This window comes from Pongo pygmaeus, chromosome 5 (assembly GCF_028885625.2).
Source record: "Pongo pygmaeus isolate AG05252 chromosome 5, NHGRI_mPonPyg2-v2.0_pri, whole genome shotgun sequence".
Classification (NCBI taxonomy): domain Eukaryota; kingdom Metazoa; phylum Chordata; class Mammalia; order Primates; family Hominidae; genus Pongo; species Pongo pygmaeus.
In genome coordinates, this window is record NC_072378.2 from 34,433,044 (window position 1) to 34,451,083 (window position 18,040).

General features: G+C 56.4%; 1 protein-coding gene across 9 annotated transcripts in view; it reads right to left on the reverse strand.

Moving 5' to 3' along the window:
* The window catches only part of GRM4 (glutamate metabotropic receptor 4), a 128,310-nt gene that overhangs the window by 57,522 nt on the left and 52,748 nt on the right, over nucleotides 1-18,040 (reverse strand). For 7 of the 9 annotated variants that reach the window (XM_054491703.2, XM_054491700.2, XM_063666133.1 and 4 more), the window contains one exon: nucleotides 16,469-16,685. The exons of 1 other annotated variant lie outside the window; for it this stretch is intronic. In XM_054491703.2, the coding sequence (XP_054347678.2) occupies nucleotides 16,469-16,685 (217 nt within the window). Of the gene's footprint in view, nucleotides 1-7,833; nucleotides 7,850-16,468; nucleotides 16,686-18,040 lie in introns of those variants that run through there. One more of the 9 variants, XM_054491704.2, reaches the window with a different exon arrangement.

Consider the following 18,040-nt stretch of genomic DNA (forward strand, 5'->3'; position numbering starts at 1 on the left):
ACTCCAGTGACACCCTGGTGGAGGAGGTCACATATCGCTTTCCAGTCCTCTCCTCTGCCTCACTTCACCTCTACCACAGCAGGACCACTTTCTCCAACTCAGCCAGAACGTTCCCCCCTAGACCTTTCCCATTGCTGCTCCCTCTGCCAGAAATGCCCTTCCCACGTCTCTATCTGCCCAATCCCATCCAGCCCTAGGGCCCCACTTCTCTGCCTCTTCCCCCATGAAATATCCCAGCTCTTTCCCACAGTGGGAGCTCATCGCACCCGTCCGCTGCTCTCCACTGGCACTTGCCATCCTCCACTTTGTGCTGTGGTCAGTTTTGGAACTGGCCTGCTTCAGGTTCAAATCCCAGCTCTGCCACTTCTTAGCTGTGTGACTTTGCACAAGTTCCTTAATCTCTCTGAGCCTTGTCTCCACATAACAAAATGTGAAGAATACGCAAGTTAATATACGTAAGGTGCTTAGAACAGTTCCTGGCACATTAGTGCTCAGGAAGTGTTTATTATTCTTATACTATTATTGTTGGTTTCTTCCCATCAGCCCATGAGCCCCTTCAAGGGCAAACTGTGTCTTTCCCATTTCTAACCACCCCGTTTCCATGCTCAACCGATGATAGCTGAAATGAACCTAGTTTCCAACAATGTTGTCTCCCCAACCTATTCACCCCAGATACCCTGGGAATGGGAGCCAGCGCTGGACTGGTGGCAGAGAACCTGTGTTGGGGCAGAGAGAGGCATGGGGAAAATGACCTCGTCAGCTCCACTCCATGGCAGGAGCCGAGGCACAGTCAGGCCAGCAGTTGGGCCTGGCCAGGGTTAGAGGCCAGCAGCTGGGCATGTGGCTTGGCCAGAGAAGAACAGACAGTGCAGGCTGGGATGAAATATTTAGGAGCCCACATCCCTTGGAAGTGGAAACTGACAAGCAAAATGAAATGCTGAGATGTAATTGCCCAGGCAGGCCAAGCATGTCCCCCCACCAGCGGCAGGCTCGGCGCCCCCTCCCACCCACCCCACCGCCACAAGTAGGCATTGGGTAATGAAGTCCCCCCGGACCCTTCTCCTGAGCTAGCCCTTGCCCCTCCTCTTCAGGCCAGGCCAGGAGGAAGGGGTGGCAAAGAGCCTGGCTCTGGCTCCTGCAGGCCACTCCTTTTGGTGGAAGAACAGCAAGAAATACAGAAAACCGGGGGGCTCGGTCAAGCCCCAGCACTGGATATAACCGGATGATCCCTTCACTCCACCAAGCTTCCTCAGCTGGAAAATAGAGCTGCTGGCCCACACTGGGGAGGGGGGACCAAGAAGGTGGATGTGAGAGCTCCGTCAGCTGGCCTTGGTGGAGGGGGTGGTGACAGGATGCCTTCCCGAAGTGAGCACGGCAGCAGGGACCAGCCTCACCCAGGGCAGCAGGAGAGACCTTCTTGAGACACGGCTGTGGGGACTCAGGTTGGTGAAGCTGATGGACAGATGCTGGGGGCTGTGGCCCAGATGTGAGCCTTGAGCTAAAGAAGTCCCCACCCCACCTCAAAAAACTTCCCCAGGCTCTCAGCACTGTTGGGAAAAGGCTTGGAGCCTCAAAGCTTGGGGGCTTGCTTGGCTAGATGGGGGACATGGCGGGTGGGAGACAGGAACCAGGTAGGGAGGGAAAGGGGATTCCAGGCTTGGATCCTGGGAGCAGCCTTGAGTAGGGTCAGGAGAGCCTTGGGGAGCAAGAGCAAGGGGCAGGGGCTCTTCCTGTATGCTGGAGCTGGAGCTGGGGGAGGGGTGGATAGCGTCTACAAGTTTTTCTCAACAGACATTTGGAGTGGGACAACTTTTCACAGTGTGGGACTGTCCCATGTTACAGTGCAAGGGACTAGACACTCAAGTCATTGTGATAATCCAAAGTGCCCCACATATTTCCCCACATGTCCCACATGTCCCCAGAGGTAGGGTGCAGCTGTCCAGAGTTGAAAGCTCCTTTCTGATCTAAACTAGAGAGGGGCCAGGATTTGCCCGAGGCTGACCAGCACATGCTGCTCTCACACAATCCGCCCAGGCCCCTCTCAGGCTGTCTCGGGAGCCCCAGATAGCTCAGCATCCCTGGGGCAGGTCCAGCCACACCTGGTAGCAGCCAGCTGACCCCTCAGGCCCTAACTCATGGTGCACCTCCACTCCTGTTGACACCATCTTTCCAGACCACAGCCCCACACCTGCCACACAAACCTCAGCCTGCCCAGCCTGGCCCTTACAACTTTCCATCAAAACTCCAGTCCCACCTGGTCACTCCCATCCCTCACACCTTCAGTGGCTCTCATCTCCCTCAGGGCCAAATCCAATCCTCAGCCCTGTCCTGAGGCCCTGCAGGACTGACTTCATCCACCCCCAGCCTCCTCTCCCACCCCCAACTCTAACAGCACCTGCAGTTTCCAACATACATCAGAGCCTTTAGTCAGACTCTTCACTCTGCCTTTGATGTCTGATTCACCTTCCCAGACTCTTCTTCAAGTCAGCTCCATCTGTTCTTAAGGATTCAGCTTGGGCCTCCTCCTCCAGGAAGCCTTTATGGGTATCCCCAAACTCCTCCTCCCCTGGGCGCCTATAACAATCTCAATGTCTCAATCACTGCACTTAGCACAGTGAATGAAAGTTACTGGACTAGATGCCCCTGTGCCCACCAGCCTCTGACTCCAGCAGTGGCCACTGCTGGGCCCTGGATCCACACAGTGCCAGGCACAGAGCAGTCACTGTCACTGACTCAGCAACCTTCAGTGCCAGGAGCTGTCCTAGATTCTGTGGGTACAGCCAGGAATAGGACAGATAAGCCTGCCCTCGTGGAGCTGACATCCATCTATGAAGCCAACAATAGGGATGAAAGAATGAACAAATGAATGAACATGCTAGGTGGTTAATTAATTAACACTTGACCTATTGTCCGGAAGGCTCCTAGACCCATCTCCAGTTCCTGTTCCTCCGCGCTTCCTGTCTTCCCCCACTCTCTCCTGCGCACCTTCTGCTTCTTCTCTGTCTCCCCGCAAATACACACTCTTTTCAATCATTGCATAGCCCCTTCACGCAGCACTCCCAGTAGAGTAACCTTTCTACGTGTTGTCCACTGAGCTCCTTCCAGTCCACCCAGGTCCTACCTAGGTATTATGACCATTTTACAGATAAGGAAACCGAGCCCCACCAGCCAGAGCCCAGTGCTGCAGTCTGCACCTTCCCTTCCTCCACCCCATCTTCTTCCCTGCCTCCACCTTTCTATCTCACCCTCCTCTCTGCTTCCTGCCTTCTGGGTTGACCTGACAAGTGGCCTCTGCTCTCTCAGCCTGTTTCCTACCTGTGAAATGGGGTGGGCATGGAGGCTCGGGGAGATGGTCACAGGGCCTCCACTGTCCCCTGTCCCGCACCCCTCCGCAGCCCCTACCACGTGGCCCTCTGTTCACTCTCCGCCCTCCCTCCCTCCTCTCCTCTTACTTGTCACTTTGTCCTGCTTCCTCTCCTCCCCATATCCCAAGGCCTCCCTGGGGCCCCAAGAAGTCTGCAAGAGTCGTTAGCTTTCCTTCTGGCTCATTAAAAAGCAGAATTTGCATAGAATATCCATATGATCATTCTGTCTACTGCAAAATGGGGCACAGATATAATGCAGTATGTAAGTGAGGGAGAGAGGAAAGGACAGTCACAATGGGAGGCTGGGAGAGGCCCAGGCGCACCCCCGGGTCTGAGGCCTCAGAGGCAGCCCCTCACTCCCTCCACCTCTCACTAGGCCTTTCTGTTGGCTAATTCCCATCTCTGCAATTCTTATAATAACCAGCAAAGTTGGAATACAGTTGTCCCCATATTACAGGTGGAGAAACCAAGAGCCAGTGAGGAACAGTGGCTCATCCATGGACACAAGGCAAGTCCGGCAGGCCGGGGAAAGCACTCTCTGCCAGGGCCAGCCCACCCGCCTCACGTCACCTGCTGCTCTTTCGGGAAGGCTGCCCCTCCTTACTCTCAGAAGGGAGGCACGCAGCCAGGACACCCTCCCACCACCCTGGGATAGGACCACCTCCCCTGGAGGTCTCTCCCATCACTGCTCCTCAAGACAGCCTCCCTTCCCCCACTCCTGCCTGGCCTTCCCATCCCTGTAACAACAGTTTAGCCAGAGACACAAGAGATTTTTGGAGAGAACTGCTTCAAACCTCTCGTCCCAGCTTCATCGTTGCATTCAGACCTGCCTTGTCCCAAAAAGAATTTGCAGCAGTGCCCAGAAATAAACATGCATATAGCTAAAAAAGAAACTGGTAACAAAACCAAGGGGAAGAGACTGCACTTCACAGATGAGGCCCCACTCAGCATCCATAAGACTGGCCCAAAAAAAGGGGCCCTTGGTTGGGCTGGAGCCAACCAGGACTTCCCAGAGCAGCTGACCTTGGGGCAGACTCACCGTCCATGGTACTGAAGCCAGGAGTGCTGTGCCTGGCCCGGCGACCCCTCACCCTCCAGCCCTCTGGCCACAGGCAACCCAGAAGCAAGGCCGGTGGGCCCAGACTTCAAATACACCCCAAATCTGTCCCTTCTCACCACCCCCACCCTTGGTCCAGGCCATTGTCACCTCTTGCCTGGACTACAGTGGCCTCCACACTGGCCCAGGGCCCCACTCTATTCCCTGCACAACAGCCAGAGGGATCACGACCCTCCTCTGCTCTTGACCCTCCAACGGCTCCCAGCTCACCCAGAACAAAAGCCAAAGTCCTCACAGGGACCCCCAGGGCCCCATGCAATTTGCCCTCCTCCATCAGCCGTATGTCTCCCTGCCTCACTCATTCTGCCCCTGCCTCCTGGTTATTCTCCAAATGCCGGGAAGGCACCACCTCAGGGCCTTTGCACATGCCAGTTCCCCTGCCTAGGGCCCTCTTCCCACAGATCTCCATCTGGCTAATGCCCTCACTGCAGCTGGGGATCTGCCAAAAGTCACCCCTGCAGAAAGCCAGGGTGAGGACCGAAAGGCCGTCAACCTTGCAGGGAAGAGTCTCCCCTGCTTGCCCCTCTCTGTCCACTTACACTGCTTTGTTCCTCTTCAGAGCAGCATCTTTCACAGCTGGTATCTCAAATTATAATTATACAGTGATATGTTTGCTTATTCACTGGAAGCTCCTCCTGCCCTTTCCCCAAGTGTGAGCCCCACAAGGCCAGGAGCTTCATCTGCTTAGTCCACGGCCGTACCCCAGTGTCCTGGTCCAATGCCTGGCACACAGTCAGTGATCAATAAATATTCATTCTGCAGATGAATGAACTACTGTGGAGGAAAGGGATGCAAAGGCTGGAGGGCAGAAGGAAAAAAATGGCCATGCCCCTCTCCACCAGCCATACCCCTGAGGCAAGTCTGTGGGATTGGGAGGCCCGGGTCCCACCTTCTGAGTCCCTGAAAGTCCCAGAAGCATGAGGGGAGCCAGCACCAGAGGAGTGGCTGCCAGGGGATTCAGCCCTCCCAGACCACTTTCAGAAAGGGACCCTCACAGCTCATACTTGGTCATGCAGGAGTCACACGTGACTTGAGGGCTACTAATCCACTTCTCTCTTCTCTCTCTCTCTCTCTCTCTCTCACACACACACACACACACATACACATACATACACACACACACACACACACACCCCTTACCATGCCAAGGTCTTCCAAGCCTCAGACCAGGTGGCGAAACCAGGGACCCTTTGAGATTACCCTGCCCCCATCCCTACCTCTTTCCTCCCTAGCCCTAGAACTGCTGGCCTCTGTGGGGCAGGGCCTTCTGAGGCCTGCCCATCTGACAAGCCCACCAATGCTTCCCTGGGGAAGGCCAGATGAAGGGAACCAAATTCCCCACTTAAAAGGAGGACTCAGTCTTCCCACCTTCGAGCTCCAGAGCAAGAGCCAGTTTTGGAGTCATGCAGAACCGGCTACAAAGCCCAGCTCTGCCCTGACAAGCTGGGAGGGCCCGGGCAAGCCACTGGGCACCCTGGGCTGTAGTCACCTCCTCTAAAGTGGGGACAGTGCTCAGGGCTTCTGTGCAGGGGCTGAGGTTTGGGCCGGGGAGCAGCATCTGTCATTGACAGTTCATGAACATGGCCTCAAAATGTGTGCATTACACAAAAGGAGTCTCAGGGGTCTGTACACAGGCCAGGCCAGGCTGGCTGTGTGGCTGGCATAGGAGGCCGAGTCTGTTCAGGCTCAAGGGTTCTGGGAAGAAGGAAGAGGGACCAGGTTGGGGAACATGGAATATCAAGGCAGAAATGTCCGCATGCACCATTCGTGCCCACATACATGAGCTCACTAAGGAAGGCACACAGTCTCTTTTTGGTCTTACAAATGAAAAACCGGAGGCTCAGGGAGAAGTGAATCATGTACGGCCACATAGTGGTAGAGGGTGGGGCTGAGAGTGGGATGCAGGCTGCTGGACATCCCCACCCCAGGGCACTTGGTGGGCCCATGTAGGCCTGAGGTGGGAAGCGCTGGGTGGTGAATGTGAGACAAGGAAGGAAACGGTGGGTTCACAGGGTCCCTCCAGAGATGCAGAGAAAAAGGCAGATGGGGCTTATCTCAGCCACATCTCCAAGGAGCTCAGAGTGGGGGACTTGGAGTGCCAGGAACCGCACCCCAGCCAGGAAAGCAGGCAGCAGTCCAGGGTCAGCAAACAGGTGAGGACACTCTCCTAAAGGTCAAGGCCCAAACTCGAGCTGGGGTGAGCAAGGCAGCAGCCTTCGCCACTTGCCCTTTAGCCAAGGGAAGAAACTGGAAGGGTCCCTGTCCAATGGGAGCCTGCGGGAGAGATCCCAGTGTGCTCTGAGTGAAGAGGCTCAGTAAGGAGGAGAAAGAAACAACAGAAGAAAACGAGCTTGAAGAAAATAGGGTTCCAGCTTAGAGATCTGTCAAAAACATAAAAAAAAAAAACAGAGGCCAGAGGAGTTAGGGAGCAGGCCGCTGTGGAAGTAGCTACTCTGTGGGCTCCCCACTGGGCCCAAGAACAAGACACACAAGAAGCCAGAGACCAACTGTGGTGCTTGACCCTCCATGTGGCAAAGTGAGATAGGAAAGCCACAAGAAGTCAGTGAGGGATGTGAAGACCTGTGTTGTGGGGGACCTGATGTGTTGGCTGCATGCTGTCGATAAAGCTGAGGCTCAGAGAGGGAAGGCTACCAGCCTGAAGTCACACAGCCGCCCAGGGACAAGAGCCAGGACCAGAACTCAGCCCGCCTCCCAGCCCAGGGCCCCCTGCCCTGCTCCTGTTCTCTGGTTAAGAAGGAAAACAACTAATGCCTTTGTGGGCACCAGTGCTCGGTGCAGTGCCCCACCCACCCAGCAAGCGCCTTATAGGTATTCATGCATTTAACCTCACAACAAGCTGTAAGGGAAGGACTATTACTATCCCTGTTTGACAGAGGTGGAAACTGAGGCACAGGGCCCCTCGGGAACTGTTTAGGGTAGCACAATTCATGATGGCAGAGCCAGATTTGAAGCCAGGCCATCTGCCCCAGCGTCTGGGCTCTTGGCCACTCTATTCTCCTGCATCACTGGGGAAAAGGACCGGATTCAGAACGCCAAAGCCACAAAGGGGCTGCCACCAGCAAAGGGAATTTTTTCAAACCCCAAAGGAATCTTCAAACACATTCCACAAAGGAGGCTGTGAATGAAAACGTTGCTTCCTGTCAGGAGGGAAGAGATGCAAATTCAGAGCAAAAAGGGCTCAGCATCTGACGTTTTCCTCCTGTCATTCCCATCAAGCTTAGAGGCGAATGCAGACGGGAGCATGTCCCCATCTGGACAAGCGCATCAGGCAGAGGGAGCCAGGAAAAGTGGCCGCACTGAAAGAAAAGCAGCAGGCCCGGTGACACCAACCTGGGGACTTACAAAATGCAGAGGTGTCAGGCCCTGCACAGGTCAGAATGGCAGAGGAATCCTAGCAGACAGGCGCAGTCCCGGAGGCGTACCAAACAAGCGCGTGGTTCATCTTCACAACGGAACAGAGACTGACCTGGCAATCACGAGCAGTCACATTAACACCAACACCTTGCCAATCTCCAAGCCCCGGCAAGGAGACCCAGCTGGCGCGTGGTGGGTCTCGTGGCTTGGCAGGGGGCACACATGCCAGGTCCACTTAATTTCCACCTGCAGCAGAGTGACAGGTGGTGTACAAGGGCAGTGGAAAGCAAGATGGGTCTCGGGTCTAGAACGGCCTGGTTGATAGGTTAGAATGGGAGATTCGGCTGCAGGGTGGGGCCCACTCCCCCGCGTCCTGGCAAAACGCAACGTCAGAGGGCAGAGTGCTCAGCCTTGGGCTGCAGGGTCCCTGAGTCCCAGGAGGCAGCTGGTGGAACAGTCCAGAGGCCTCCCCCTTTGAAGCTGCTAAAAGTCATCGGATACTTGGATATAAGCTAAAGCCAGCGGCAGCACCCCTGCCTGCTTCTACCCACCTCAAACCCCCGCTCTCTGCTCATTTCAACCATGGTTCATCTGATGAGGTGGGAAGGTTGCATGCTCCAGGCACTGCCACCATGCAGTTGGCCCCAATCATTCCTGAACCAAAATGCCAAGCCCTGAGGGGTCACCCCTGACATCCACTCCTTTAGGCCTTGCCGGACGCTTCCTTTCCAGCACTCCTCTGAGAGACACATTCTAAACAAGTAGTTTTCAGTGGGTGTCTGAGGGTGTCTTCAGGATGGGCCCAAATTGTGGGGAACAGGTCTTTGTTCTCATGAAGGATGCCTAGAGCCAAAGCCATGGAGGGCGAGGACACAGCCTGTCCGTGCCAGCTGGACCTCAGAGGCGGGCTGCTGTACCCACTCCCATCACAGGTGAGAGGAGGAGGCCCAGGGAACAGGGCTGGTCATCTGTTCACTCACTCTTCACTCTGCAGCGTGTGCTGAGGCCCTGCTATGTGCGAGGGAGGGCAGGGGACACAGAGCTAGGTGGGGTCCCGTCCCTCCCTGGCCTCAGGAGCCATCAGTGGGGCAGGGGCAGAGGGAAGGGTCAGCAGGCACTGTGGCCCACCTGAAGGGGCTTCCCAAGGAGCCTGTGGGGAGAAACTCCACCCCCATCTGCTCCACCAAGGAGCACAGCTCTGTTTGGGACAGGGCAGGTGAGGGGCGCCTGCAGGGAGGAGGGGCCTTGGCTCTGAGCCTTGATGGCAAGGGGACCCCTCAGGGCCCTGAGCAAGTTGGGCACGACAAGTGGAGATGGTCAGCCAAGCCAGCGTGACCCCAGCACGACCCCAAGTGCCAAACATTTCAACATGCGGTGAGGGCCTAAAAGAAACTCTCCTCGGCCCCACCTTACATGGCTCCCCACTCCCTCCCCACCCCACGGCCACAGGAGCTCCAACCCAGGCCTCTCATAGCTTCCATCTGCCTGTTCATTCACACCTCCAGGCTTTTGTTCCTACTGTTCTCCCACCTGGCGTGCCCTTTCCTTCCTCTTCTTGTCCAAATACACTTCCTCCAAGCCCTGCTTGCCTGCCCAGCCTGGCTAGGCTGGAGGCCCCGCAGTCCTGGGATTTGTGTCTCCACTTCAATGGACACATCACCACATCCCTTTTTTTACTTATTCAGGTGGGCTCTGCTGAGCATCTACTGTGTGCAGGGCAGGTGCTAGGGCTGGCTGTGCATGGCTCCTCTCATGCCCACCAAAAGGGCCTGAGAGCAGGGCCTGCAGCCTGTCTCTGTCTCACACTGGAGCTGGGAATGTGCCCAGGGAACAGGGCTGGTCGTCTGTTCACTCACACTTCACTCTACAGAGTCGTATGCTATGCTGAGGCCCTCTGTGTGCAAGGGAGGGCAGGGGGCACAGTGCAGGGATGAAATAAATCTAGGAAGCCCCAGCCAACTGGAGACTCAAGCTGGTGGAGGACTGAGCCTCTTCCCCTTCCTGTCCCCCAGGGCAGCAGCACTGCAGGATGAAGCACCCAAGGCCAGCAGTGAGGAATGGCAGGAGGCGCACCTCACAGTTCACCTGACACCGCTGCTGACAGGCCCCCAGTTCCTGCTCCCTACCTTACGCCTCCAGCAATGGATTTCTGTCCTCAGTGAGTCAGTAGAGAGGGGAAGGGGAATAGCCAGGGACCTCAGTGGGGCAGGAGGTAGAGGTCCCAGGGTAGCCTGGCCTCACCCCCAATGCCTACACCCCGTCAGCCTCAGTTTGCCCCTCTGTAGGCTGAGAGAGCAACCCCTCAGGTCTAGGGGTGGGAAGAGAGCTAAAGAAGAAGTGAGTAGTTGGGGGCCGGATTTTGCAATTAACCATTCATTCAACAAACATTTATTGAGCAACTACTATGTGCCAAGGCTGTGCTAGATGCTGGAGATGCAGTGGAGAACAAAACAGATTAAAATCTCTGCCTTGGTGGACCACATACAAACAAATAAAAATGTATTAGTCTGGTGCTATAAAGAAAAACAGAGCAGGGTACGGGGACTGGAGAGTAGGACTGAGGCAGGGGCTGTTTCAGATAGGCTGATCAGAGGCCTCTCTGAAGGGAGACATCTGAGAAGACACCTGAAGACACCAAGAATGCGGGCCGCGTGGACATGCAGGAGAAGCTTTCCCGCAGGAGGACCAGCCCGTGCAAAGGCCCTGAGGTGAGCTGGTGCCTGGAACATTTGAGGAGCTGCAAGATAGCTGGTGTGGCAAGAGCAAGGGAGAAGCGCGGAAGGAGGCAAGGCCAGAGAGTGAGGAGAGGCAGCAGAACAGGCACCCTTAATGTGAGTGGGGCCAGCCCCCTCGGCTCTGGCTGCACAGATCTTCACCTCATCCCCGTGGAGCCTCCATAGAGGGGGTGCTCCATTTACAGCCAGGGACACCCCATGCCAAGAGTCTCACAGCCCACCGGATGAGGAGCTGCCCAGCCTGGGCCTCCTGCTGCCCAAGTACTGTCTCCTCAGCGGGCTGCCAGCCATGCCATGCCACTGTGCTGACACAGGCCATCTACATGCAAGTCTGATGCTCAGCTCTGGGAGTCGGAGCTGGAGGTCAGATCCAGCAACAGCTTGACTCACCCGCATCTCTGGAATATCAATGGAGGGCACAGCAACACAGCCGAGAGGTAGGGCCTCAGAATTTCCTGCTGTTCAAGGAACGAGACATCCTCCAAGGAGCAGGCCAAGCCCCCTACACTCCTTCCTGCTACACCCAGAGAGGCCATCTTGTTTCCACCCTTGAGGCACAGATGTGCCCAGACATGCTAGATGCACTTACCTGAGAGGACTAGAGACAAACTCCCGGGTGACCCCGTGGATAGGACTTCCTGCCCCATGCACCACAGAAGGTAAGTTCAGTGGCTGGGGAGGGTATCTGCAGGATTCAAATCCTGCCCCTGCCACTTCCTAGCTGTGTGGCCTCGTGGGAGTTACTTAACCTCTCTGAGCCTCTGTTTAGCCATTGGTATAATGGAGCTGTCTTGAGAGCTAAATGAGGTAATATGTACAAAGCACTTAAAACAGGCCTGGGCCAGGTGCAGTGGTTCATGCCTATAATCCCAGCACTTTGGGAGACCAAAGTGGGAGCATCACTTGAGCCCAGAAGTTTGAGGCCAGCCCGGGCAACATGGTGAGACCCCATCCCTACAAAAAATGAAAAAAAAATTGGCCGAGCATGGAGGTATATGCCTGTGGTTCCAGCTACTCGGGAGGCTGAGGCAGGAGGATTGCTTGAGCCTGAGAGGTTGAGGTTCCAATGAGCTGTGATTGTACTACTGCACTCCAGCCTGGGCAAGAGAGTGAGACCCGATCTCCAAAAGAAAAAAAGGCCAGGCACGGTGGCTCAAACCTGTAATCCCAGCACTTTGGGAGGCCAAGGTGAGTGGATCACCTGAAGTCAGGGGTTCGAGACCAACCGGGCCAACATTGTGAAACCCTGTCTCTACTAAAAATACAAAAATTAGCCAGGCATGGTGGTGCATGCCTGTAGTCCCAGCTACTTGGGAGGCTGAGGCAGAAGAATCGTTTGAATCCGGGAGGTGGAGGTTGCAGTGAGCTGAGATCACGCCACTGCACTCCAGCCTGGGTGACAGAGCGAGACTCCATCTCAAAAAAAAAAAAAAAAAAAAAAATGCCTACCACATCTGTGCCCACGTCTGTGCCACCCGCTTGCCACCGCCTGCCTTTCTCCCTCCTCAGTGACTCACTGGCATTATCTCCAGAGCCCAGGCGAGGCCTGCTCTGCATGTCTAATCCAGCCCTGGTGATGCTGCAGAGAAGCCCGGGAGGGAAGGGCAGCCTCTTCCCTTTCCCTGGTGCAGCCTCAGCCTTGACAGGGAGGAAGGAGTCCTGGCTGCAGCCAGAAGGTCCACACGTGCCCGCACACACACACACAACCCACTCCCCCCCCCGCCCACACACACAGGCCCAGTCTACAGATATCCCCACCAAGGCAGGCCTGCCAGTCACATGACCAGAACTTCCCGGACATGCACCCCTACACAGACACACACACACACACACGTCCTGGCCTAGCTGCCTTTGGAGCTCACCTTGCTGCCCTCTCCCCACCAGACCAGCCATCCCCTAAGAACCAGGCTAGCCTGGGCTCCTGTAGTTTTGTCTCTAGCCCCATCCCTGGACACACCTATATCTCCATTTACGGCACAGCACGGGGCCCAGCACTTCCCAGGCCTCCCCAGGACTAGCCAGGCCCCAGGTAGGGCTGGGACCCAGGCAGCCAGACCCTGACAAACCCTCCAGTGCATTCCTGAGCTCCCGCCTACAAGTGCCAGGAGCACGTTTCACTTCTTTTTTTTTTTTAAGACAGATTCTTGCTCTGTCACCCAAGTTGGAGTACAATGGTGCAATCTCGGCTCACTGCAACCTCCACCTCCCAGGTTCAAGCGATTCTCCTGCCTCAGCCTCCCAAGTAGCTTGGGATTACAGGCTCGTGCCACCACTCCCAGCTAATTTTTGTATTTTTAGTAGAGACGGCGTTTCACCATGTTGGCCAAGCTGGTCTCGAACTCCTGACCTTGTGATCCGCCTGCCTCGGCCTCCCAAAGTGCTGGGATTACAGGTGTGAGCCACCGTACCCGGCCGCACATTTTACTCTTATACCCTGCTTTATTCCCATTTCACAGATAAGAAACTGAGCCCAGAAAACAAAATGATTTTCCCAAGACCGCACAGCCAGTCAGCATCCGAGCCAGGGCACAGGTCTGCCTGAAGGAGCCTGACCTCTTAAGCACCTGCCGCCACTCTGCAATGCAAGCTGGAGGAGACAGGGTGTATAGGTAGAGTGCCTGGTCTGACAGCCCTAGTTCCAAGTCCTGCTCTGACACATGGCTGTGTGACCCTAGGCAAGCCACATCACTTCTCTGAGACTCAGTTCTCCCATCTGCAAAATGGGGAAAAAACACCTAGCCCACGGGTGTTTCACCTAGCCACATGGTTATTACCAGGATCTGTAATAGTCATAGGGGGTGTCTGGCCCAGGCAGGGCTCAGTCAAGGGCCACAGGATTGCCCAGAGCATGTGTAGACAAGGGTGGGAGTGGGGAATGCCAGTGCCAGGGCTTCCTTTAGGCCTGGTGCCTGTGGCCCAGTCAGTACTGGGCCACTCCCAGTGCCACCTACGGGCTCCCCACCTGCAGGACAGAGCCAGGTTCCCATCCCAGCTCCTCCATGTTCTAGCTCTGTGGCCTTGGGAAAGTGACCCACCCCCTCTGGCCTCCATTTCCCCATCTATAAAATGGGCATAGTCATGCTCTTCTGAAGGACCCAGAGACCAGCACAGAGTTGGCACCCAGGACTCGCTCACCACACTTCCAACATGCATCCCAGCCTGGCCAGCATGCCCTCCCCGCCACTCCCCTCCCTGGTGCTCCTCTGAGCAACTCACAGATGATTTATACTTCAGAGGATGAATCAATACAATATACGGCCAAAGACATCTTTAATCTTTCACAGGGATTAGGCTACAAGGTACAGCGGCCTCTTTCTACTGGCTGCTCAATTCTGATTTCAATTTGGCCAGCTGGAGTGCAGCTCTCTCTCTCTCTCTCTTCCTTTCTTTTCACCCGCTAAAAGATGTTCCTCCAAATCAAATTTCATTTATTGGGTTGCGCGAGGAGACCTAGCTGCCTAAACTGCCCTGGCCAGGCCCCCATAGGCTGTTGCACACTGGCATGGAGTGGCCTTGGAAGTTTGGGGACGTGGGAGGCCCAGCCAAGCAGGAAGCCAGGCCCTCAGGGATGTACGGATGGTGCATGGGGCGTGGCAGGCATTGTGAGGGGCGTCTCTGCCAGGACAGGAGTGCCCCGAGCTGGAGGCCCTCGCATAATAGCAAATTTTATTTTTCTAGATCATGAAGTCCTTTTAAAAAATCTTGAGTAGACTTTATTTTTTCTAACTGCCCAATACTTGATTAGATGTTGATAAAAAAAAAATTAAACAATAGGCTTACCTTCAGCCAAAACACAATGCCCAGACCCCACCCCCATCCCATGCCTCTCCTGTCCCTCCAGGCTGTGTGTACATGGGTGTGCCTGTGTGTCCCTGTCATACCCTAGCACTTGCACAGGGGCCGGCCCATGTGGGTCTCAGTGAGCATGCAAATGACAGAAGACAGAGAAGACAAGAGTACAGAAACAGGTGAGACCTCTAGTTCTGGAACCAGCCATCCTGGGTTCAAATCCCTTCTCCACCTCTTACTTGCTGTGTAGCCTGGCACTAGCTATTATTCAGCCTCTCTGTGCCTGCACTTCCTCTCCTGCAAAATGGGGATGAGGCAGCATCTACCTCGTAGGGCAGGAAGGACTGCGCAGGACAGCAGGTGCTGGGCACAGAGGGAGGCCTGCATGAGCACTGGGGGTGGCTTTGAGGTCCCTCAGGGCAGGGACTGAACACAACTGAACACGGAGACTCAGGGCCCTTGATCCCTTCCCTCCTCCTATACCTTTGACCCTAAATCCTGCAGAGGTCATGCCTTAAACAGAAAAGGCAGGAGGTTGGTTTGGGGAAGAGTTGAAGGAAAGGAGCCAGCAGAGCAGAGTGGGAGGTGCTGTCCAGAGGGAGGTGCCCAGGTCTTGGGTCTGAGCAAAGGAAAGGACATGTGGGTGGCCTGAGGGAGGGGCTGGGCTCTGGGGCTCTGAGGCTCTGACACTGTCCGCCAGGGTTCCCAGGTGCTATTGCCAGCCCACCTGGAGCTGGGAGTGGAGTCCTGTTCACCTCTGCTTCCTTTTGCTCTGCCAGGCTGCCGGAGTGGGGACTGGCCCGGAGCCTCTGCCATCAGTCAGTTCTGCCCCACTTCCCACCGCCCCGCTGCCCCCCTCCACCAGGTGGAGGCACCCAAGCAGCTTCAGCTGTACAATTAAAGGGGCTTATCTGAGATTTATAGGAGGATTATGCCCACGGGGTGCTACCAACAGCAGCCTCTGCACACTCTGTAGTCCTTACGAAAAGCAATTAGAGTCCTGAGACCATGAGAGTATAAATATACAGACACCATCACCCAAGGTCTCAGGCGCTGGCGAGCTGTTTAGAAGCAGGGCCTCGGGAGAGACCAGGAGCAGGGCAGACGGGCCCTCTCTACAGGAGGTGGGTCTGCCAGGAGGGAGAAGGGCCTCCCCGCTTCCCCCACACACCACAACAGGGCCCCAAGGAAGTCACAGGCACCATCCTTTACCCCCACAGCCCCCCAGGAGCTGTCCCGTCTTGGCTCACCCCAGCCCAGGTGGAGGCCGCCAGCCCAGGGCTGCCTGCTGTCCCCAGATGCCCACAGCTGCAGCCCATGCAGCCAGCCCTCCCAGGGCACCAGCAGCAGCACAGACCCAGCCAGGGGCCTGCTCCCAGGCCCTGCTAGGTGGGAGTCACCTGCCAAGGGGTTAACCCTTGTTATCGCTCAGCCGCTTATCGCTGGGGACACCTGAAAGCTTTATCGCAGAGCATCTGAGGACAGCAATTTAAGGCAATTCAGCGAGCTTAATGGGGGAAAGTGGCATCAGGGTACGAGGGGGAGACCTCGAGGAGAATAAATACTTGCCAGAGTTCCTCCAACCCCACCCACAGGGACACCTTCTTCACTGATGCCCAAACCAGCACAGGCCACCTGCGGCCCTCCACCCTCACCCCCACCACAGACAGGTCAATTTTAGGGGCTCCAAATTCCTCATTCCTCTGAGAGCCTGCCTGGCTGTCCGCCCATCACATGAGTCCCTGACAGCCCTCTAAACAAGGCCCCTCATCCCCACCCCATCCCTTCCTCTGCTGTGAGGAGAGCGGCCGCCCCACAGGCTCCCGCACCAGGGAGGTCAACAGTCTCCTCATCTGCACACCCACGTCTGCAAAGGCCTCACACCCGCCGTTGACCAGAGTCACCCAGAGCCCAGTGAGGCCATGGACCAAACCACAGTGCTCAAAGAAGAGGCCGAGGCCCACCTGGCAACAGCCAGGCAGTCAGAGCCCATATCGGGCCCCGGCTGGGAGCTCTTAGTGGGTCAGTCACTGTGCCGGGACACCCCCTGAGCCCGGCATGACCCTGCGGCCAGGCATTTGACTCACCGTCCTCACGGGACTTCTGGATGAAGGCCTCCACACCGCTCTCGCCATAGCTGCCCTCCGAGGCCACCGTGGACACGTAGTTCCACTTGAGGGCACGGACGATGTCCACCATGGCCTGGGCCTGGTACGTGTCCGAGGGCACCACGCGGGAGAAGAAGTCGTAGCGGCTGTTGTCACTCAGGTCTGGTGCTGTGGAGGCGTAGCTGATCTGGGGTATCTGAGGGGCGAGAGGGGCTGCTGAAGGTGGCGACTGGCCCCCCACCCTGCCTAGCCAGCCGCATTCCCCTACACACCAATCTCCCTCTGGTCCCCACAGCCTTGGAACCACCAGAGCCCACCCCTCCCCATGGGCGCTGCCTCCTCCTCCAGAAAGTCTCCCAACCAGCCTCCCTGGGGTCCCCAAAGACACCCCAACCACACACAGGTACACATACACGCATACGCACGCACACGCACACACGTACATACACCACATACACATACACCCTGGGAGCCTCTGGCTGCCTCAATTTACACAAAGAGCTCAAAGACCCCAGCCCAGGGAAAATCCCCACATACGTGAGATGATTCAGCCTGGGGATGGGGTGGGATTTGGGTGTTGGGAGGGGCCCTGAGGGGTCATGTGGCCCATCTCATGTCCCCAGGAAGCCCCTCTGGTCAGGACCCAGCAGACCCTGTTCCCACAGCTCTCTGCCAGCTCAGCCTCCTTCCTCGTGCCCTGCTCAGAGGAGATGAAGCCTCGATTCTAGCTCCCCTGTCCCCTACTCCAACCCCAAGGATGGAAGCCCAGGAAGCTAGTAGGGTGGGCTTCAAGAAGTCCCTTCTCTCTGCAGCTGGGGACACTGAGCCCAGAGAGTCACCAGCCTACCAGGTCCCACAGCCTCTCCAAGGCAGAGCCGACCCAGGGCCCTGCCCCAGCCCCGGGGCTTTCCAGTCACAGGGCATCTTCCTGCCTCCACAGGCCCCACCTGGACCCTCCCCAGGCAGGGATGAGACTCAGACCCCCTGCCTCCTGTAGATACACCCAACCATCCCCAGGACAGGAAAGGGGTATGGTCCTTCCTCTCTGCCCCTCCCCTCCAGGGCCCCACCCACCGCTCTGCTCTCCCAGCTGCTCAGGGCCTGTGGGCTCCACTACCGGCTTGGCCCACAGGGACATTCCTCTTTCCTGTGTGCCCTCTGCCCGCTCAGTTGTCCAGGGAGATGGGGGCGGGGAATGCATATTGATCCAGGCTGGCGTCGAAACTAAGATTTTATGCCCCTAAGGAATCACTCAGATTCAATCCTGGCCAAGAAACCTGTGGCCAGACTTCAGGCCCAGTGGCAACTGTGGGTGGGGAAATGTTCCTGGGACAGGAGGGTTGGGGCTGCCCCTGGCAAGTGGTTGCCCACTTGGCCAAAGCCTAGTGTGTCCCTATCCCTGGGACCACCTCCCAGACCAGTCAGCTCCCCTTCCTCAGGACAGGGCAGAGGTTCTGCCGACCTAGGAGCCCCACCTCAATATCCCGACATTCAACTCTATTCACTTAAACAAAGACTTTATTGAGCACCTACGATGTCCTAAGTGCTGAG